At 40.7% G+C, this 22,245-nt stretch overlaps 1 protein-coding gene across 2 annotated transcripts in view; it reads left to right on the forward strand.

Moving 5' to 3' along the window:
- LOC101736354 (formin-like protein) overlaps nt 1–22,245 on the forward strand; it is a 105,045-nt gene that overhangs the window by 77,061 nt on the left and 5,739 nt on the right. Inside the window, exons 3-17 of one of the 2 annotated variants that reach the window (XM_021346275.3) lie at nt 5,670–5,749; nt 6,372–6,511; nt 7,096–7,319; nt 7,782–8,030; nt 8,820–8,963; nt 11,176–11,292; nt 12,260–12,388; nt 13,388–13,499; nt 14,017–14,351; nt 14,839–15,043; nt 16,164–16,736; nt 17,314–17,474; nt 18,257–18,358; nt 18,792–18,893; nt 20,186–20,293. In XM_021346275.3, coding sequence (XP_021201950.1) covers nt 5,670–5,749; nt 6,372–6,511; nt 7,096–7,319; nt 7,782–8,030; nt 8,820–8,963; nt 11,176–11,292; nt 12,260–12,388; nt 13,388–13,499; nt 14,017–14,351; nt 14,839–15,043; nt 16,164–16,736; nt 17,314–17,474; nt 18,257–18,358; nt 18,792–18,893; nt 20,186–20,266 — 2,754 coding nt within the window. In that variant the 3' untranslated portion in view covers nt 20,267–20,293. The remainder of the gene's footprint in view (nt 1–5,669; nt 5,750–6,371; nt 6,512–7,095; nt 7,320–7,781; nt 8,031–8,819; nt 8,964–11,175; nt 11,293–12,259; nt 12,389–13,387; nt 13,500–14,016; nt 14,352–14,838; nt 15,044–16,163; nt 16,737–17,313; nt 17,475–18,256; nt 18,359–18,791; nt 18,894–20,185; nt 20,294–22,245) is intronic. The other variant, XM_004923592.5, reaches the window with a different exon arrangement.

Below are 22,245 nucleotides of genomic sequence, written 5' to 3' on the forward strand. Positions count from 1 at the left end.
GGGTTTTGAATATGTGCATTTGGTGGTCGGAGCGTGGACTTCATCAGACGCGATCTTTCCAATCTGACATTAATACTCAATATGGCCCTTACAATTCGGTGATCGCTTCCGGTTTTTACTCTATGGATCACAGAGACATCATTGAATATCTGTCTACTGGTGCTCATGATGAAATCGATCTCATTTTTGGTTACACCGTCGGGACTCATCCAGGTCCATTTCCTGTGAGGCGGCTTCTGGAAGAAAGAATTCATCATATAGAGTCCTTCTTTCTCCAGAAAGTCGGCCAACCTCTGTCCTCTGGAGTTCCGCTGCCCATATCCAAACTGACCCACTTTCAACTCATCATTGCTTCTACAACCCAGCTTTGCATTAAAGTCTCCCATAACAACAGTAAAATGTGTTTTGGAGCTATGTATGGCCCTACTGACGTCCTCATACAAAGCTTCTACCTCATCGTCTGGGTGTGTCTGAGTGGGAGCGTAAACCTGTATGACCTTCAATGAATATCGTTTCGATATTCTGAGTATCAGGCACGCTACCCTATTCGAGACGCTCCCGACGGACACAATGTTGTTCACGAGAGACTTGTGGACGATAAAACCAACACCACCTTGGGACTTCTGCTCTCCCTCTCGGTAAAAGAACAAGTGGCCGGACTGCAAGGTTATCGTATCCTCTCCCTGTCTTCGGATTTCTGATAAACCAATGACGTCCCAGCGCAACTTGTCCATCTCTTCTTCCAACTCGACAAGCTTCTCGTCCAGCCTCAGAGTGCGCACGTTGTGTGTTACCAGGGCCAGTGGTCGTCGTTTTTGGGGGTGGTAGCCGTGTCTCTGCCGGGGATTCTTAGCACCCCCTACCCCGCCGTTACCGTGACCGCTACCGTAGACAGGAATAGCGGGGCCGCCGGGGACTAGGGGCCTGGTTTCTCTGTTACTATTCATGGAGGTATTTAGCCTACTGTACCACGCTGGCTAGACGGGTTGGTACAGGGTTTAATTTCGAGTTTTCCTTCTCTTGCACTGATGTCTTGTGCATATTCCCATAGTCGGTTCTTACGACTCCCTAGGATAGTATAGGGGTGGTGACACATTGTATTCTTACTCCGTCACCACACGGAACGGAAAAATTTGTGTTCCCATTTATTCACAGGTGATTCGTGCAAAATTGAGTGTCTATTTTCGCATTTTGATGGGTAATAACACATATTTGGGTATTCACTTTACGCCAGATAGCATGAGCCATGAGCATTTCGCCAATCCCATTATTAACTGACAAAATTATTGACTTATAAATTAGCACCGTCGATATTTTATTTGTATTCCTCTGCCCCTGCCAAAGTAAAGTTTCTGTTGAGGATGTTTCATGCACGGAGCCGAGATGGATAAGACACGTGCTCAGCTTGGAATCCTGAGTCTAGGATTAAGAATAACTGAGGAAACGCACCTTATAATGCCTCATGTGGTTTCTGGACTCGTGCCCAATAAGGGCAGTATTTAAGTTTCCAATTATATTTTTAATGTATCAACGGCGTTGAGTTTGTAATTCCGTTTTATTCAAAAAGGCAATAGTCATTTATCACACCGTTTATATTTAACGGTTGTTCCTATTACATTTTATGAAAGATACACACGGTCAAAGGTCTGGGAGAGATTAGAAACGATTCCATTTGACCTTACCGATTAATAATGCTGATAAATCATAAACAACTCGTTATGTTTAGTGTATGTGGGTTTTTTTATTTTTAATAATAAAATATCGGTGTTTTTAATAGCGTGTTCTCTAACTGCGGGTTATCTGTCACAGGAAGTTAACATATACTCAAATGTCTGCCCAAATGAATACTTTAGATGATATGAAGATTTTAATAGCTAAAGTTAGATTTTTTTTTTAGATGTTCTTACCTGATATATACGTGCTCACAAAAGAATCGATATATAATATCATTATAATAAAAATCGATTCAACTAAATTCATAAGTCTCCGTATACAGTCAAACCTGGATAAGCGAGAGTTCAAGGGAGCACAATCTTATTCTCGCTTATAGAGGTTTCTCACTAACCCGAGTTTCTCCTTAATGCACCCTCTGAACTTCATTTCGCGATTTTCTGGATTCAAACGCATTAACTATTTTAAGTTTATCACTTAATGACAGTACTTTAATTTTCCGTTTTGACATGATGCAGAACAGAACTTTCCTTCGCAATTGATTAACGATAAACTGAGTAAGTTCGACAAACAGGACGGTATATAGGCACACGTGTCCATTCGAAAAGCATACGATAAAATAACAACGTTATTTAGTTCCACGAAATAGAATATTCAATATTGACGAGAAAACAATACAAAAACAATGGTAGGAAGTTCCACGAAAGTTAAGAATGATTCATAAAATAGCAATGTTCAATTTGTAATTTGTTTTTTCATTTGTTCCTCCTAAATAATATAAATAAATAAAGCTCGACTGTCGCTTATAGAGGTATAGTTAAGTAGCTGTCTCACTTATGGAGGTCCATGAGGGAAAAACGACTCTCTTACAGAGGTTTCCGTTTCTCGCTAATAGAGGTTTTGGGAGCTTAAAATGACGGGTCCTGGCTATTACTCTCACTTATAAAGTTTTCTCACTTATCCAGTTCTCACTTACCCAGGTTTGACAGTATATGAATTTATATATGTGGTTTGTGGGAAAATTTACTAGCGAGGATAAGTGCCACAGTCCAGTCTATGACTACTGTGTGGCTGTCGTGCTTTCCGAAGACTTAAGAAATATGTGCAGCCGATATACAATAAAATTGGGACTTTGAATTGGGTAGCGGATTTCATGTTCTCATCTATATGAGCTCAGCTAATCGCTTAACAACAATTGGGCCGAAAGTTCTTTAATCATGTATGCGCTGTACCGAAGTAACAATCTCGAAATGGTTTTTATTATAAAAACAACTCTGAGCTGCGTTCGTCTGTCGGTAGAGATTATAGTTATCATTCTCAAGCCATTTAATTGGTCAGTTGATGAGATCAGTCAGTTCGTGACGCTATTTATTGATCTACTGAAGACGGGAAACGCGAATCTCCATTATAACTATCACAGACATAACACTGTTCGTGTCTGGGTAAGCTAAGACAGGTATATAACGGTAGACAGGCGACTTAGATCTGCTCCTGGCATTGTTGACGTCCATGACCAATAGTAACCACTCACCATCAGGCCGTATGCTCGTCTGCCTGCTACAAGGACACAATAAGTATATCATCTATCTAAACATCTCTGTAACGTGTTTAAAAAATATGTACAGAACAAAACATATTTTCAAACATTAATAACGTTACAATTGCCATTGTGCTGTGCGCTGACGTCGTGGGTGGAACTTGAAGTGACTAATGTTACATTTCGTCCGTCAAAGGTCGTGCAGTATTTAATTTTATTCGGTCGCATACCCCAAAAGGTCAGGTCACGCTCTCAATGTGGTCCAATAATAATAATTCCAGACTATTTCTCTTTTGCCATCGCTCGTTTCGTTTCTGCTTGAGCTGCTGCGTTGATGGAGATTTCTAGAATACTTAATTCTACGACATATAACAATGATTAGACAAATATTGCTTTAAATAAAATAAAAAAATAGCACGAGAATGAAAAATATGAGACTTAGTGGTACCGACTAGATCCGCACCGCTTTTGATTCCACATTTCACAACGCCCTCCACACCACCAGACGCGGAAAGAGATGGAGAAAAATCGTACAAGAGAAAGTGATACGGAATCGTGGTTACGACTGCTCACACAGGAGCCAATCACCGTCGATGCCTTACGGATCCATCAGATCCAATAACTCTTGCATTAGACGCCTTCAGCTCTAACACTGGGAGCAGGGGCTTAGGGACCTCGGAAACCGTTCTCGTCAAACTCGGCAGAGAGCTCGACGTGCAAGTTAACCCGTGGATCAGCCCGCGGAGTCTCTCACCGGATCTTCTCAGCGGGTCGCGATTCCGTTCCGGTAGTAGATTCACTCGCGAAGCAGCTGCTCTTGAGTTGTTAGGTCTCCTTTGGAGGCGCTCGGGCAGCTTTTGCTCGCCCACCTGTCGTGGTGAAACTGGAAAGGTCACCAGTAATCCCTCAATCATAAAAGAAGCGGGGATGATGTTTCAATTTAATTTTCTCAAAGAACTTAATTCCATCACCAGTACTTTCAATCAATAAATGATAAATTACAAATTGAGAGGTAGTGTCAAATGATAAAGTATGTTTCACATAATGTAGGAAATAGTTCTACCGTCTTTATTTTTTCTTTGTGCATTCACCACGCGATCACAAGATCCTTGTGGCTCAAGGTCTATAAATCTGCAGCACTCGCACTCGAGCCTTTTTCCATCAAAATGTCCTACGGTAATCACGCTGTTTTCAATTCGCTTCGGTGACTACCTTCCTCTCGTTTCGGTCTTTAAAGTGTTTGCTCATGTTCGTGTCAATTCAATATTTTTTGTTTGGTTTAATCAAATCAATAATTACGTTTGTACCATACGCCGCTGTGTAATGCTTGGAATGTTTGTTTTACTTATAAGGAGATCGAGTAATCTCATTCACCTAAGTCAGCGACTCTCAAAGTGGGAGCCTGGGAAAACGATGTCGGCTCTAAAAAGGAATCGAATCGATAACAATATTGGGGCTCTGGATAATAAAATTGGGAACCTTCAATCGGAAATTATGTACTATTTGTGTACTTATTACATCGTTTTTGGTGTAAGAATACAAAAAACGAAAAGACACACCGGAAAAGGGTCGAAGAGTTACAGTACAGGTTTGAGAACCAACGTTTTGAGTTTAACAATGATATCTGCTTTCACTTGGCTTTCATTATTGAGCGGTCGTGTTCACCCCCGAGCTATGGACAGGTGTGCTGCGAACGACATGTACCGCGTTCGTTGAGAATCGATCTCGTTCAAGTTGCGATGTGCCAGATTATTAATGACATTAATTTGAATAACTCTTTAGCTAAAGGATAGACGTAACAGAAAACGTGTTTTTTTTTTTAAATTAGCAACAGAAGCATATCGACGCTTGAAAGGCAAACGTGACTAAGCGACAATGCGTGAACTTTACAGTAGACTAATTTAATGTTGAAATACCTGAAAACAAAATTTATTTTAACGAATCTAGCTGTAGTGGTATCTAGCTAGTAGCTGTAGAATTGAAATTATTTTAATAGACCTAGAAATATATTTTTTTGCGCATCGAATATGGTTATTGCCTATCATTAATGTACAAAGCAGTTACTGTTGCTTAGTCATGTTTGCCTTTCAAGCGTCGATATATTTCCAACCATCACAATCATTATAGGGTACAGTAAGGATTTCTGTACCCTGTCCTATGGTAATCGTCATTTAGCCGCGGTGAAAGAATCATGCATATCAGCTTGAAGGGCGGGACATCCGTTATTCTATTGTAAAGCTAATCTATTGTAGATTTGAGAGGACCATATTGTTTTGAGGTGAACATCGTATTTGCTTCATTAAATCCAATAACATAAGGTCAATCGTGAATTTTTACCTATAAATATGACCGAATTTTACGACCTATTTTATGACCGAAACAGCGGACCCGTATCCAGCCAATACATAGTCTACCTAATTTCTTTCTCCTTTTGATTCATATTCTTTTGCATTATTCACAGAAAAGGAAAATGGTCGGTGATTCAACATCAACGCAGGTACTCAGAGATCTGGAGATTTCACTACGAACGAATCACATAGAGTGAGTAGTTTAACTTTTCATATAGAATCTCGTAACCAATACAGGTTTGGTGATTGTCTCGCATTTATCAAAAATATGTACAGAATTTGGATCCGTCATCGCTTTTCTTCAATCGCTTTAATCGCCATCGGAGTAATAAAGTTCATCAATACTTTTTTCATCTTTTTTTTTTTTCATTCATACCACTCGGCTACGAACCAAAGGGGCTGCCAGGCTCTTGGATAAACGGCGTGTGTTCATTTCCGCTATTTTTCTGGTAACTGTAATGTGTCCTTCTCGGTTCGGCTATCTTTTCGGCATTGCAAACTTCCATGGGCGACGGTAGCAATCACTATCTGATGAAAATACCCACAATTTCACCTTTATCTTGAATCGTTCCTGACCAATCTACTAGTGGTCATACTTTCCCATTGCCAAGATTTCGTCAGACAGGTGGTCGGTTCTAAGCTGTCATTATTTGACGAGTTCTTCCCGTGTCAGCAAACAATAATATAGTTGAGAAATGCTAGAGTACCTACAACTATAACCAAACCACTATATTCAATTTAATTAAGAGAGAAATCGACCGCAAAAACTTCAAAAGCTGATCAAAGAACCTTAAATCGCAATGACACTTTTTCAGATGGGTGCGAGAGTTCCTCAACGAACAGAACCAAGGATTGGATGTGCTGATAGACTACCTTAGCTTCAGGTTAAGCATGATGAGGCACGAGCAGAGGATAGCTCTCGCCAGGAGCCAGTCCAGCGATGGAATCAATCAAAGTAAGTAGACAGGAATCCGCACAGGTTGATACTGCGTGCCTATTCTTGCTCGTCGTGTATATGGTGCGAGGCCGTATACACGATGGGATGTCTACGGGTTCTGAAAACGACTTAATAAACAGCGGATCGTGAATTCGTTTATGTCTACATGAATTAAAATAGATTACTTTTTCCCCCACCAATTCGCTGGTAATCCAAGGGGCTATTCGACAGGTAGGTGAGCTCACGGGCTCAATCGGAGAGAATTTGCTAAAACCAGCCCTAGCAAAAGCAGTGCTTCGCAGAATCTACCACTGAGAAGATCCGGCGAGAAACTCAGTGGATGTTAGATGACCCCTCACTTGCTTGTCTTTATTGCCATCTTCTCCGATATAACGAATATACGTATCTTTAAATTTGATAAAGGCAGGCGATGCGGAGATTATTAAATTGTAGTGCTTCGTGCGTTTTAAAAATGTGTAAATCACTTTAACTATTGTTAATAGAAATTTATATATTTAAGCTGCCATTTAAGACCAAGTGAGCCGTGAGAGGCCCGTCTAAAAAAAATTCAAAACCTTTAAGATTATATTGTTTCTCGACAGTAAACACAACAACATCGGAATGCAGCGGACCCACAGAGGCGGGTTCCACTTTGAACTCCACTTGGAGGAGGAGAGCCCGAAGCGCCGACTCGGAGATCGAGGGCGCGGCCAGCCCGGCCGTCGCCAGGCGGAGGACGAGGCACGCGGCCAGACTCAACATGGGGGCTTCCACGGACGACATACACGTCTGCATCATGTGCATGAGGGCCATTATGAATAATAAGGTGATTTAGATTTTAATGAAAGCAATAGATCACGATTTGTACCATTTTAGAAACGTCAACGACCCAAGAAGCATGCGCATGCGAAAGAAAAACGAGCACGCCGATTGTTGATAGTGATTATGAAGTCGCTTTAAAATGAATTTAGAGCGTGTTTTGCGAGGTTCTATAACAGCGCCGCTATTTTCGATACTAAACTCAAAATCTCTTTTGGCTAATTTTGGTCTTGAATTATTTGTGGAAGTCCAGAGAAGGTTTAAAAGGTATATAGATAAATATAAAAATGCTGGGAATTAAATAAAATTAACAATTTTGTTTTTCCTTTGACGTGTCCCCCGTCCGACGGATTCCTTTTGTTTGTTTTAATTTTATTTTATACAAAAGTTTAGGTCTTTTATTTATCGATTGAGGCACTACGAAGTCTGCCGGGTCAGCTAGTTGCTTATTGTTTTTTTTATTTTCCAGTATGGCTTCAATATGGTGATCCAACACAGAGAAGCGATAAACAGCATCGCCCTCTCCCTGGTCCACCACTCGCTGCGGACCAAAGCCTTGGTGCTGGAGCTATTGGCGGCCATCTGCCTAGTGAAGGGCGGTCACCAGATCATACTGTCCGCTTTCGATAACTTCAAGGAGGTTATGGGGGAGCCCAGGAGGTTTCACACGCTCATGGAGTACTTCATGAATTACGATGCGTTTCACATTGAATTCATGGTGAGGGTCAAACGAAATTGAACTTAAAATAAAAGTTATATTGGTCCATTATCCTAAGATATTAGGTTGCTGCTGATTGTGCCGTGTGGGTTTTGTGGATGAGCTCACGGCCCACCTGGTGTTAAGTGGTTACCGGAGCCCATAGACATCTACAGCGTAAATGCCGCCACCCGCCATGAGATATAAGTTCTAAGGTCTCAAGTATAGTTACAACGGATGCCCCCACCCTTCAAACCGAAACTAAATGGAAACTCTTCACGAACAACTTCGACAATGAAGGAATAATATCGTGTAAGGAATAATATTGTAGGCAGCGGCTTGGTTCTGCCCCTGGCATTGCTGAAGTCCATGGGCAACGGTAACCACTCGCCATCAGGTGGGCCGTATGCTCGTTTGCCTACAAGGGCAATAAAAAAAAAATAAAAAAAAACTATGGTACGGTAAAATTTGGGTTATTACTGGTAGTACGGTATTTTTTACTGGTGGTAGGACCTCTTGTGAGTCCGCGCGGGTAGGTACCACCACCCTGCCTATTACTACCGTGAAGCAGTAATGCGTTTCGGTTTGACGGGTGGGGCAGCCGTTGTAACTATACATGAAACCTTAGAGCTTATATCTCAAGGTGGGTGAAGCATTTACGTTGTAGATGTCTATGAGCTCCAGTAACCTCGACCTCGACCACCAATCTAAGCAATTTAAAAAAAATTTGTCTGATTGCGATAGTCTCGTTCGCGAGATCATAATTGTTTTAAATCGAACCGGCTAATCACCGTCGTTCAACGTCCGCAGGTCGCGTGCATGCAGTTCGTGAACATTATCGTGCACTCAGTCGAGGATATGAATTTCAGAGTGCATCTACAGTATGAGTTTACCGCGCTCAAGCTCGACGACTATCTGGAGAGGCTGAGGCTGTGCGAGAGCGACGACCTACAGGTTTGTGGGGGTAGGGGGGCGGGGGGACCGGGGCGTGTGGGTTGGGGGACGGGGGTCATCGAATGAACGATGAAGCCGTTGTGCTGTTTAATCTAATTTTAAGATTGTAGTGATACGAGTTGGTACCCGCGGCTTCGCTTGCGTGTTCAAGGAAATTTGTGAGTGCAGCTTCCTATGGGTACCAGATGTAACCTATGTCACTGTGCTGAACTTAATATTGTCACTTTTAAAAATCATTGTATTGCTTCGTTTCATTATTTATAATGCATATTAAGGACGGAAATATTTTGATTTTGTAAACAGTAATTACACGCTGTAGGGACGGTTCTAGAAGCTGAAATTATAGTAAATATCTACTAGGCTTGAAATGAATGGAAAACAAAATTAGGTTATTTAACTCCACGAAACATATGTTTATGTTGTTACGAGGGCTGCACTAAAAGTATCGGAAATGGAATATTTCCACTGTTCCTGTCATATTAAAATCTGTTTTAATTGAAAACTCCTTGGTTTTAAAAATCGAATACCATTTATTTATTTAAAAAAAGATTCTCGGTCTTGTCACGAGGTTTTGTCAAACTTGTTTAGTCGTTGAGAAAATGGAATTGACTCGAGAAAATTCAAGAGCGATTATTTATTATGACTTTCGAAGTGGTTTAACACAAAAACAGTGTGTTGACCGGATGATTTCTGCATTTGGTGATGAAGCCCCATCCAAAACCACAATTTATCGCTGGTTTGCTGAGTTTCAACGTGGACGTGTCAAGCTCAGTGATGATCCCCGTCAAGGTCGTCCAAAAACTGCAGTCACCCAAGAAAACGTTGATGCTGTGCGTAAGCTGATTGAGGAAGATCGACATGTGACATACCGCGAAATTCCGGCAACTTTAGACATTGGCATGAGTCAAATACAAATAATCTTGCATGAACAATTAGGTGTAAAAAAATTGTTTTCCCGATGGATACCGCATTCGCTCTGGAAGAGCAAAAAGCGGCTCGCGTTACTTGGTGCGTCAGAACTCTCGAAAGATTCCACGCAGGATCCTCAAATGCTGTATACAACATTTTATCAGGTGACGAATCCTGGATATACGCGTACAAACCCGAAACAAAAAATCAGTCACGAGTTTGTGTGTTCGAAAATGAGTTAAAGCCAACAAAAATTGTTCGTTCACGGAGTGTTGCAAAAAAAATGGTGGCCACGTTTGTCTCCAAAACCGGCCATGTTACGACTATTCCTCTTGAGGGACAAAGAACGGTTAATGCAGATTGGTATGCTAGCATTTGTTTGCCACAGGTCGTTTCTGAACTCCGTAAAGAGAACTACAACCGCCGCATCATCCTCCATCACGACAATGCGAGTTCTCACACCGCGCACAGAACAAAAGAGTTTTTAGAGCAAGAAAACATAGAATTATTAGACCATCCGCCGTACAGCCCCGACCTAAGCCCTAATGATTTCTATACTTTCCCTAAAATAAAGAATAAATTGCGTGGACAGAGATTTTCATCACCTGAAGAAGCTGTGGACGCCTACAAAATGGCCATTTTGGAGACCCCAACTTCCGAATGGAATGGTTGCTTCAATGATTGGTTCCATCGTATGGAAAAATGTGTCAAATTTCGCGGAGAATACTTCGAAAAGCAATAAATACATTTTTAAATAGTAATGTTGTGTCACTTCGTTAATTCCCGAAATTTTCAGTGCCGCCTATGTATCGCAAGTTCGTATTCCGTGAACCCGCAATGTAATGCAAAGCCACGCTCTATTAAGGACGTTGACCCCGTGTTACAATTACTTTTTTATTTGTCTTACACTGCGGATAACTGACGAACATTAGTTAAATGCGAATTTTACATTACGTATTTGTTATCACTTTAATTTTTAGGATCACTTGCTCTGTCAGCCTTTCTTTGTATTTGGAATTCGTTATCAAAACACGCTATTTTATATTCAGAAACAAAAAAAATAAAAATGCACTTGACTAGGAGATGTATGGAAATGGTAGTGCAAGGTAGAGGGGGAAGAGGTCGACCGAAGAAGACATGGATGGAGTCTGTGAATGACGATATGAGGAAGAGAGGAGTGAGTGTTGAGATGACGGTTGATAGAACAGAATGGAAGAGAAAAATTCGCTGTGCCGATCCCACCTAGTGTAAGGATAAGGTGGGGAAAAAGAAGAAAATAATAAAAAAGTGATTCGGTTCGTAGGTTCAAATCTCGGCGTATCTAGATAACGTGTTTGATGTCGCCGCCCTCATGGAGGACAGCGAGACCAAAACTGCCGCCCTCGAGAAGGTCAACGAACTGGAGGACGAACTAGGACACGTAAGGATTTATTTATTTAATGTATAGTACTTTTTTTGATGACAGTACTTTTTACTAGACAGTAACGCCATCTGTATTGCATTTGAGTTAGCAAAATCTATATATTAATACGTGCAATAAAAGCTTTGTACCCCTTTTTACGAAAATTGTGCGGACGGAGGAGTATAAAATTATCCACACTTATAGAGAATATAGAGAAGGTGCTAAGTCCAAATGCTAATACTATTCTCAATATTATGCATAAAAATACGTTAAAAAAAAAATCATGACACAGACTACTATGTATTTGACACACACACGCCTATATACTCATTTTTTTATTGTTTAATTTTGGTCGTCATATTGAGAATAGATTAATAATATTGTTTGTGTATTTTTAGTATTATTTGTCTATAGCGTAATTTTCCTTGGCGTAATCTGTGATTATAGAAGTATAGTCTATGATGATACAACCATGATAATGTTCACTTATAATTTAAATTAGTAATTACGGTCGAATTTCGACGACATGGCGACCACTAGCTATCATGAGATCGATGACGGGAAGCGGCAGAATGAATCGATTTGAAGTCGTCGTGGCCTAAAGGATAAGACGTCCGGTGCATTCTAGTATTTAGCGATGCACCGGAGTTCGAATCCCGGCATCAGGTACCAATTTTTCTAATAAAATACGTACTTGATAAATGTTCACGATTGACTTCCACGGCGAGGGAATAACATCGTGTAATAAAACCAAACCCGTAATTTATAATTTGCGTAATTACTGGTTGTAGGACCTCTTGTGAGTCCGCACGGGTAGGTACCACCACCCTGCTGCCTATTTCTGCGTGAAGCAGTAATGCGTTTTGGTTTGAAGGGCGGGCAGCCGTTGTAACTATACTGAGACTTTTTTTGAGAATCTTTTTTTTTTAAAGGGATTTTATGACCTGGTAACTAATACCTTTAAGTCATATCTTATTTTAAACAGGCTCACGAGCGGATGGCGGCGCTGGAGCGGGAGGCCATTGCTAAGCTGGCGACACTGGAGGCCGAGCTGGCGCAGGTGAAGCACGAACGAGACCAGCTCGCCGAAGCCAGGAGGCAGGTTGTCGAAGAGGTGATAAATAACTTTTTTTTTTAACTTTAGTCCGCGCACTGATATTGATTAATTAGATATAACTGGATTAATTAAATTAGAGCAAAATATTTTCCTAGTCCTGATAAATTACATTGCTTTTATTGGAACGAAGTTCCTTATGGGACGATGCGGAGGGGTACCCTAACCGGGTAAAAACGTCCGTAACGTAAGATTTTTTCTATTTAGTTTGTTATCAACAGATGTCGCTGCACGTAAATTGAACAATTCCTGAATCGCGGTAACATGATGTTACACAGTTGATAGACGTTCTCGTATTTCTCTTGCTAAATCATACTTACCTGGCGTAGGGGATACCGTAATCATGCGGGCGGTTCCCCCAGGGCGAGGCTGTTCCATTGCACTGCGGAGTGGTTGACCCTTGCGATTATTTTAGTTTTTATCAATAAAAAAATCATGATATGTATACCCGAATAATTATTTTCTTTATACCTCGAATAGAACTTAAATATAATATTTTTATAATAAGGAACTTCGTTCTTATCCGGTGTCCCACGACACCACACATCTTTTTAAAATATATATCGAGAGGTGAAGCACACGATATTTATTTTTGTTAAATAAAGGTTCGTTTTATTTGGTATTAGCAGCATCAACAGTTCGATGTTTTTAATTGAACTTCAATTGTGTTCATTGAAAAAAGCAGAAGTTTTGTTGATACGGTTATTTTTTTCCAAATTTTAAACTTTGAATAGCTCTCCTCCAAACTTTAAATGGCCCCTGTAAAGTTGCAAAAATATCGCTTTAACTAAATAGCATTTCATTCATCCCTCGACATGGTATTGATTGAATACCTTCGTCCGTTGTATTTATGACTTCAAAAATATGTTTTTGTGATAAAAATATTCTAATCGTTATTGGCTGGAAAGAGATTCGCGTTATAGAGCTGATGACTCCCATACATGTCTCCGCTGGCTAACAGCCTGATTATGATTAACGTCCTCTGACCGCGCTCTCCAGGTGTCCACGTTGAGAAGAGCCCAGCAGGACTCTCGGAACAGACAGTCGATGCTGGAGTCCAAGGTGCAGGAACTCGAGTCGCTCACCAAGTCGCTACCTCGAGGAGCCTCCAGTGAGTCTACTTAACTTGAAGCGCGTTGCGAACCCACACAGGAAGCGAGGCCAGCCGTTATATACGACAACTTCGACCTCATATTACCTTGACCTTACTGGTGGTAAGACCTCTCGTGAGTCCGCGCGGGTAGGTACCACCACCCTGCCTATTTCTGCCGTGAAGTAGTAATGCGTTTCGGTTTGAAGGGTGGGGCAGCCGTTGTAACTATACTGAGACCTTAGAACTTATATCTCAAGGTGGGTGGCGCATTTACGTTCTAGATATCTATGGGCTCCAGTAACCGCTTATCACCAGGTGGGCTGTGAGCTCGTCCACCCATCTAAGCAATAAAAAAAATATATATAAAAAATAAATAAAAACATAACCCTGGATGGCCCCTTAGCTTGTCTACTCATCCAATAACAATGAAAAAATGAATTGTTCTTTATTTTGATTGTATTTGTTTTAAATATGATGATCATTTAACTTTTAATTATCTCAATAATTTAGATTAACCTAAATAACCGTTCGACAGTGGGTGCTATATCGTCACACGCGATGTGCAACGGCATTAGTAACGGTCACGTGTCCCCACCTCCCCCCCCGCCGGCGCCCTCCCTGCCCAACGGCGACCACAAACCCAGTCCCCCACCGCCGCCCCCACCGGCGCCCGCGCCTCCGCCCGCGGCCCCGTGCCCGCCCCCGCCGCCACCCCCTCCCCTGATAAGTTCCGTTCCGCCACCCCCCGCGCCCCCGGCCCCTGGACTCATGGCCCCGCCGCACCACACCGACGCAATGACCATCAAGAGGAAGGTGGACACTAAATATAAATTGCCTACATTGAACTGGGTCGCACTGAAACCTAATCAGGTGAGTTGTACTAATCGAAATACAATAAGTACGAGACTTTTTGGCGGGAACGCGAGAAGTGTGTTGTGTGGTTTTTTTATTTTGTCTATTGGTGTTTCTTCGGGTTTAAATGTGTAATAGCGGTGGTTTATTAACTGTTTAGTATCTGTGAAAGTGCACAAATGTGGGAATATTAAACAAAACCACGAGACGCAACTTCTCGGGATCCTCCAAAAAGTCTACTGAAAAAGTCTCAGTAAATGACCACTATTTTACTGAGATTATATTTCATCCCATATCATCTCATTTCATTTTCATTTCATGTTTCTTATTAATCAACTTCATTTCATTCCATAATATCATTTTTCTTATAAAAAAAGTTTTCATTAAAATTAAAATAAGACTTGACCTAAAGGTCTTAGTTACCGGGTCATAAAATCGCTTTAAAAAAAAAGCCATAAGTACGCGTGTGCAATTCCCGTGTGACGCGTTGTGTCCCGGCGTATAGGTCCGCGGCACGATCTTCAACGAGCTGGACGAGGAGCGTCCGCGGCGCCGCATCAACTTCGCCGAGTTCGAGGAGAGGTTCCGGCTGGGCGGCGCCGGGCCCGCGCTGCTCGCCGACACGGACTCGCTCGCCTCCTTCCCCAGCAAGCGCTTCCGGAGGCCGGACACGCTCTCGCTGCTCGAACACACCAGGCTCCGGAATATTGGTACGTCCCGCCCACCCCCCACTCTTTTAGAGAGAGAGAGAGAGAGAGCCACTGCGGTCATCCACAGTGCGTTTCCAGAGGTCTTTTTTGCCACGTACCAACTGGCTATGCAATGAGCTCCCCTCCACGGTGTTTCCCGAGCGCTATGACATGTCCTTCTTCAAACGAGGCTTGTGGAGAGTATTAAGCGGTAGGCAGCGGCTTGACTCTGCCCCCGGCATTGCTGAAGTCCATGGGCGATGGTAACCACTCACCGTCAGGTGGGCCGTATGCTCGTCTGCCTACAAGGGCAATAAAAAAAATAAAAAAAGAGTACACTTTATTGCACACCAAAACACAATTTACATTCAAAAAACAATCATGATACATTTATACAATAGGCGGTCTTATCACTAAAAACCATCTCGTCCAGACAACCGATTAATTTACAGAAATTCTGGAAAATATAAAAATACAGCAGGTATATTGCGGTGTACTATGGATAATATATTATTATAGAAAATATATACATACAATAAATAAAATATATACTGTTTACTACAATATACATACTCACATACAATACATACTAATATACTTACATACACATAATATATCAACAGTATGGAAAGGTGGTAAGGTTTTAGGTACCTCAAACACCGGTCACCGTCCGTAAATTAACCCACAGACACAGCCCACAGAGTTTCTCGCCCGATTTACTGGTGGTAGGACCTCTTGTGAGTCCGCACCGATAGGTACCACCCACCCTGTCTATTTCCACCATGAAGCAGTAATGCGTTTCGGTTTGAAGGGTGGCGCAGCCGTTGTAACTATACTGAGACTTTAGAACTTATATCTCAAGGTGGGTGGCGCATTTACGTTGTAGATGTCTACGGGCTCGAGTAACCACTTAACACTAGGTGGGCTGTGAGCTCGTCCACAAATCTAAGCAATAAAAAAAAAACTTCTCAGTGGGTCGCGATTCCGATCCGGTGGTAGATTCTGCGAAGCACGACTCTTGCTAGGGCCAGTCTTAGCAACACTCCCGGTTTGAGCCCCGTGAGCTCACCTACACGTCAAGGAGAAGCTGATATAGCTTCTCAAATTATTTAAATACGCAAACTCGCATCTTCTGTTACAGCTATTTCCAGAAGGAAACTCGACATCCCAGTCGAGAGAGTAATATCAGCTGTCAACAACCTCGATTTGAAACAACTCCCGCTGGAGAGCGTGGAGATATTGCAGCGCATGGTCCCCACCGAGGCCGAACAGAAGGCGTACAAGGAATACGTGGCCGAGAAGAAGAACATCAACTTGCTGACCGAGGAAGACAAGTTCTTGATGCAGCTGGCTAAGGTCGAGCGCATATCCGCGAAGCTCTCGATAATGAGCTACATGGGCAACTTCTTCGACAACATCCACCTGATCACGCCCCAGATCCACGCGATCATATCCGGCTCGTCGTCGGTCAAGTCCTCGCAGAAGCTGAGGAACGTTCTAGAAATCATCCTGGCGTTCGGCAACTATTTGAACAGCAGCAAACGCGGCCCCGCCTACGGCTTCAAGCTGCAGTCCCTGGACACTTTGATGGATACGAAATCCACGGACAAGAGGATATCGTTGCTGCACTACATCGTGGCGACCGTGAGGCAGAACTTCCCGGAGCTGATGAACTTCGACACTGAGTTGCTGTACATCGATAAAGCGGCCCAAGGTTAGTACCATGGTTACCGCCGGTGCGTCTCCCAGTACGTACATTGCTGGTTATAAAACATTACAAAAGTGTTACGCGCTGGGACTCGGAATAAGTAAAACTTTCATCGAAGTACAAATTAAAACAATTCTCAATTCACTTCTTCCGCTTCGCTTCTGGTGATCCGTTGTAACCTTACTGAGATCTTAGAACTTATATCTCAAGGTGGGTAGCGCATTTGCGTTGTAGATGCCTATGAGTACCAGTAACCACTTAACACCAGGTGGGCTGTGAGCTTGTCCATCCATCTAAGCAATAAATAAAAGTGATAAAAACCAAACCCGCAAATTATAATTTGCGTAATTACAGTTGGTGGGACCTCTTGTGAGTCCGCGCGGGTAGGTACCACCACTCTGCCTATTTCTGCCGTGAAGCAGTAATGCGTTTCGGTTTGATGGGTGAAGCAGCCGTTGTAATTATACGTATACTTTAGAACTCACATGTCAAGGTGGGTGGCGACATTTACGCTGTAGGTGTCTGTGGCTTGCTTACTATAAATTTGGTACGCACGTACAAAAGCGGTTACACCACGTTCCAGTGTCGCTGGAGAACGTGGTGGGGGACGTGTGCGAGCTGGAGCGCGGCATGGAGGCGGTGCGGCGCGAGTGCGAGCGCGCGCACGGGCACGTGCTGCGGGACTTCCTCAACAACGCCGCCGACAAGCTGCGGAGGCTGCGCGCCGAGACCAAGCACGCGCAGGCACGTGCCGATCCGTTACAACATCACTATCATATTATTATACCGTTTTCGAAGTGAAACCTCTTTAGAATTGTTATGATTTCAAGTTTGAGTTCGATGAAACGAAAAAATAAGTCCATAGAGACACAAACACATAAATGTATAGGATTCAGCCGGCGAGAGAATGAGACAGAACACATTAGACGTGACATTAAAAAAAACATTGACAATGAGGATGTTAAAATGATACTCAATATTTATCCTTTACCTATTTGTATTTACTAGTGGTCCCCCAGTAGTTGAAATTAGACCTTAACTATTTAAATTACAAGTTTAAACGTTATTATGATTCTATTGTCAAAGACTTACTCCTATAATCACAGATTTCGCCAAGACTGCACTATAGACAAACAATATTAATCTATTCTCAATTTGACCACAGACTATAACAATAAATAAAAAAGTATTTATGTGCTTGTGTGTGTCAAATATATGGTAGTCTGTTTAATTTTTTATTTATTTCATTTTATGTATTTTTATTGTATAATTTTAAAAAAAAATATTAGCATTCTGCACTCTATATTCTCTAAAGTGTGAGAAATTTCATAGTCCTTCGTCCGCGCAATTTTCGTAAAAAGGTGTACATAGTTTTACAGATTATCTATTAATGTATAGATAATCTGTACGTGTCAAGCACGAACACGTTGAGTACCAGTAAAATTTATTTAAAAAAAACCCGTTGAGTTGTTGCGTGTGCTTACGTACGGACTGACTAAGGTGTTTCTCTGTTGTTGGTCGCTCAGGACTCGTTCGCGTCGTGCGTGGAGTACTTCGGCGAGGCGCCCCGGGGCTGCGACGCGAACGCTTTCTTTTCGCTGCTCGTTCGTTTCACGAGGGCGTTCAAGGTAATTCTTATTTTGACTTCTTTTTTTAATATGGCAATTGGCTTCATGCGACACCGGTGTTGCCAGTGTCGAATTTATAAAAATCTTTTTGTTTTTCTATTGCTTAGATGGTTGGACGAGCTCGCAGCCAACCTGCTGTTAAGTGGTTGATAGAGTCCATAGACACGTAAATGCCGCCACCCACCTTGAGATATGATCTCTAAAGTCTCACTATAGAAGTGATAATTGCTTAAATTGGGACTATAATGAATTGGGAAGAAATTAAATAAAACGAACCAAGATAAAAATTTGCATTCTCTTGAAAATTCAATTAGTTCGGCTGAAAGGTCGAGTTACCGATGACCGTAAACAAATTGCCAGACCTACCAAATACGTTTGTATGTTGCAACAGTCAGTGTTGAGTATGATGCATAATTTTATTATGATATTTCAGCAAGCCGACGCGGAGAACGAGCAACGCCGACGGCTAGAACAAGCCGCCCAGGCCGACAACGCCGATCCAAACAAATCTAAGCAAGCCCAGAAAAAGCAACAGGTACCTACACAAACACTGAGCGCGCCCGATGTGCGCGTGCCTGCGAGCTGGACTACGCGGCCGTTCCATATTTGAATTCATAATCCTCAATGCTAAAGTTGCCAGGAAATTTCAATCGGTGTTGCCAAGGTCCAGTTCACAAAAACTACGCATATCTCGTTTTTTTTTTTTAGCGACTACAACAAAGTCGATCGTGTTCAATATCGTAATAGAACTCACATGCTGTAGTGCGTTAATGATTGCATAACAGATTTTTAATGTGCGTCAAATATAGATCTTTACTTGGAATATCACAGGTAAATGTTTTTAAAATCGCATTATCAAACTTGTATTGTATTTTAATATATAAAAATGTTTGGGTTCATATTGAATGTTTATAACGTATTCATTTATTCCGAAAACAAAATTTTATTTTGACAACACCACCGGTTAAAAGGAAGTCGTTCCGATGGTGTATTAAATTGTTTTTAAAGATTGACATATTTAAGTTTCTGTGAGCTGCGTCAATAAGAAATAAGAATGCTTTAATTAAATTAAATTACTTATTTTTTTTAATGATTTTATATATTCATCTTTTACAAAAACATTTATTAGTAATTTGTCAATTGTAATCTAAGAAAAAATATCTTGATTTTTTTGCATAACAATTTCCAAGTAAAGATGTGGAACGGTGTAAATAAAGCTTACCCGCGCGAAAATTAACGCTTCCAAGCCGAATGTTACCAGGTTTTAGTTGCATTTATTTTATTTTAGGCATCGCTCGTTACTGTTCTGCAGACTGTACTTACATTTTTTCACTAATGTTTTCTTCTTTTTTTTTTTTATTTTCTAATTAATTCTTTTTTGGAATTTTATATTTCACTTCGTCACGTTTCCAGAAAATCGGTTCATGTTTTTCAGTTCTCAGTTATTTAAAGCATTTAACATTGCATTAAGATTTCGGATTCGTCCGTCATCATTTCAGTGAAATATAACTTTGGTGTGAGAGTTTCATCTTCGCTTCATTGCGGTGACGGTTTGTAAACATCATCTAAATACATTGATATGACATGGTTGTGGTATAAATAAACAAAAAAAAAATGTGGCAACACTTTAGTTACAAAGGTAATTTTTCTTTTTTTTTAACACCGACAATACTATACCGGTTTCAAATCAAACACAAGACTTATTGCACAAGAAATCACGTTGGGTAATTATAGAACAAAAAACAGTGTGGCCATGTTTTAAATAGATAATACAAATAGTAGAAATCAAGTAGCAGGTGATGGTAACACCGTGACCATTTCTCACAGAGGTTTAACTACGCGACGGTGAACGCGGGCCTATTGCAGCAACACTTGTCTCAATTGAGACAAAATATTGAGCCGGTATAAGAACGGCCCGGCCTAGCAAGACTAGGAGTAAGTCGTTATAAGTTCTTACGAAAACGGGGCCTATTCACCTGAGTTTGCGTGTGTTTTATGTACTAACACTTAATCATATAGGTTCAAAGTGGGGAACATTTTGGTCTAGATGGCGCTCCTACCGATTTTAAAAATAGTCTTTATTGGTAGAAGTAGGTGATCGGTGTTGTCAATAACTAAATAATAATTTAATTGTGGTAGTGATTTAGTACATTTAAAGTAGAATTCAAATGATCTATTTTTAAATTAATTGAAGGTTTGTTAAATGTTACTAGAGCTGTGATAATAGAAGTAGATTGTTATAACAAACAAAAATTTCATACACATTGGGGGCTATTAAAAAGCGCTGTCTACACTAAGTTCATTAAAATATCGATTTCCACAAGTGACTAATGATCGAAGCACAAGCTAGGAGCATGATCCGGGGAGACGCGGTTCGTCTATCAAAACTATGAAGCCTGGTAACCCCACACGCAGTCCAAAGCATGTTTCACGGATACACAAACACCTTTACTAATAAAACCATAGTGTTCATTCCCGTTTCGGTTGATAGTTAATTTGATTATTCAGAAATCATAAATGATATCTGTATTGAAGTAGATAATGATAAGCAATTGATAGAATAGTTACTTTTGTGTATATTAAGTACGGCAATAATTGTTTCAGTAATATACTTTTTTACAAACGTTTCGACATAAAATTACTATGCGTATAAGTACCTATATTTCTTCGAAGATTTCATATTAATTATATACAACATATGTATATGTATATTATATGTGATTATATATAGTGTGACAGAAACATCGCTGAAATACTTATAATACTGCGAACACAAGTTAACTCATCATAAACTAATGAAAGTAAACACACAGAGTGAAGTAGTGAAGTGAGATCTCACGCGAGGTTATTGACCGCGCACGACAGCTGATTTATTATACATTGTACCTTGCAGTTTACTTTTGCGGGACTAACCGTAAAAATAGTTTTAATAATGATTTTGAATTACATTGCGTGTATGGAAAAGAGTAGGATATAATATTTTTATATTGAGTCTTTTATCAATTTTGAAAACTTTAAATGTTTTTTAATAGTTTGATTATTTTAATAATATTTCGAAAATAATACCATAAAATGCCTTATAACGAATGATGGATCATATTATTCATTATTTCTTCTTCTGTGATTATAATATGTATGTTTATCTAAAGTCATCTCATCTGCGTTCTTCGATATTAGATATTTTTTCGATCTCATCTCAGCGTTCTATTAACTCCTTTAAGGAAAAAGGCGCTTTTATTACTGATCTCTCTAGTACTGTGTTATGTTATTTTTAAGAACTATTACCATACATACTTCAGATAAAAGATAGAAAATATATATATGCAGACAAATCGGTAAACAATTAATTTTGTATAATGTATTTATAAAATTAAACATATTTTTTATTTGTATTTTGAAGAGAGTATTTTTAATGCTGCAACCGCATGGATTCTTAACAGGGAATGTCGTGGTCTTTAATAACATTATCGGTACCTCAGTTCCGATGGGCTTCGACGAGCTAAATGATCGATTAGTTTAAGGTCATTTGAAATTAGTCTGTAATACCATATAGTTATGAACGTTTTTCGCGTGACACACACATTTTTTGAGACTTTAATTCTTATAACATGCTTATGCTCTAATCTTAATTGAAATGTAATTATTTCTTACTGGCGAGAAATAATGTTTGCAGTAATTAAATGGTATTGAGGGTAATTTTCCTTAAAATAAACATATAAAATAAATCTTCCGTGGATACGTGTATGTTTTCGTCCAAAAAATCCTCGACTTCCTTTTACTGGTGGTAGGACCTCTTGTGAGGCCGCGCGGGTAGGTACCACCACCCTGCTTATTTCTGCCGTGAAACAGTAATGCGTTTCGGCTTGAAGGGTGGGGCAGCCGTTGTA

The sequence above is a fragment of the Bombyx mori genome, chromosome 8 (assembly GCF_030269925.1).
Source record: "Bombyx mori chromosome 8, ASM3026992v2".
Lineage (NCBI taxonomy): Eukaryota > Metazoa > Arthropoda > Insecta > Lepidoptera > Bombycidae > Bombyx > Bombyx mori.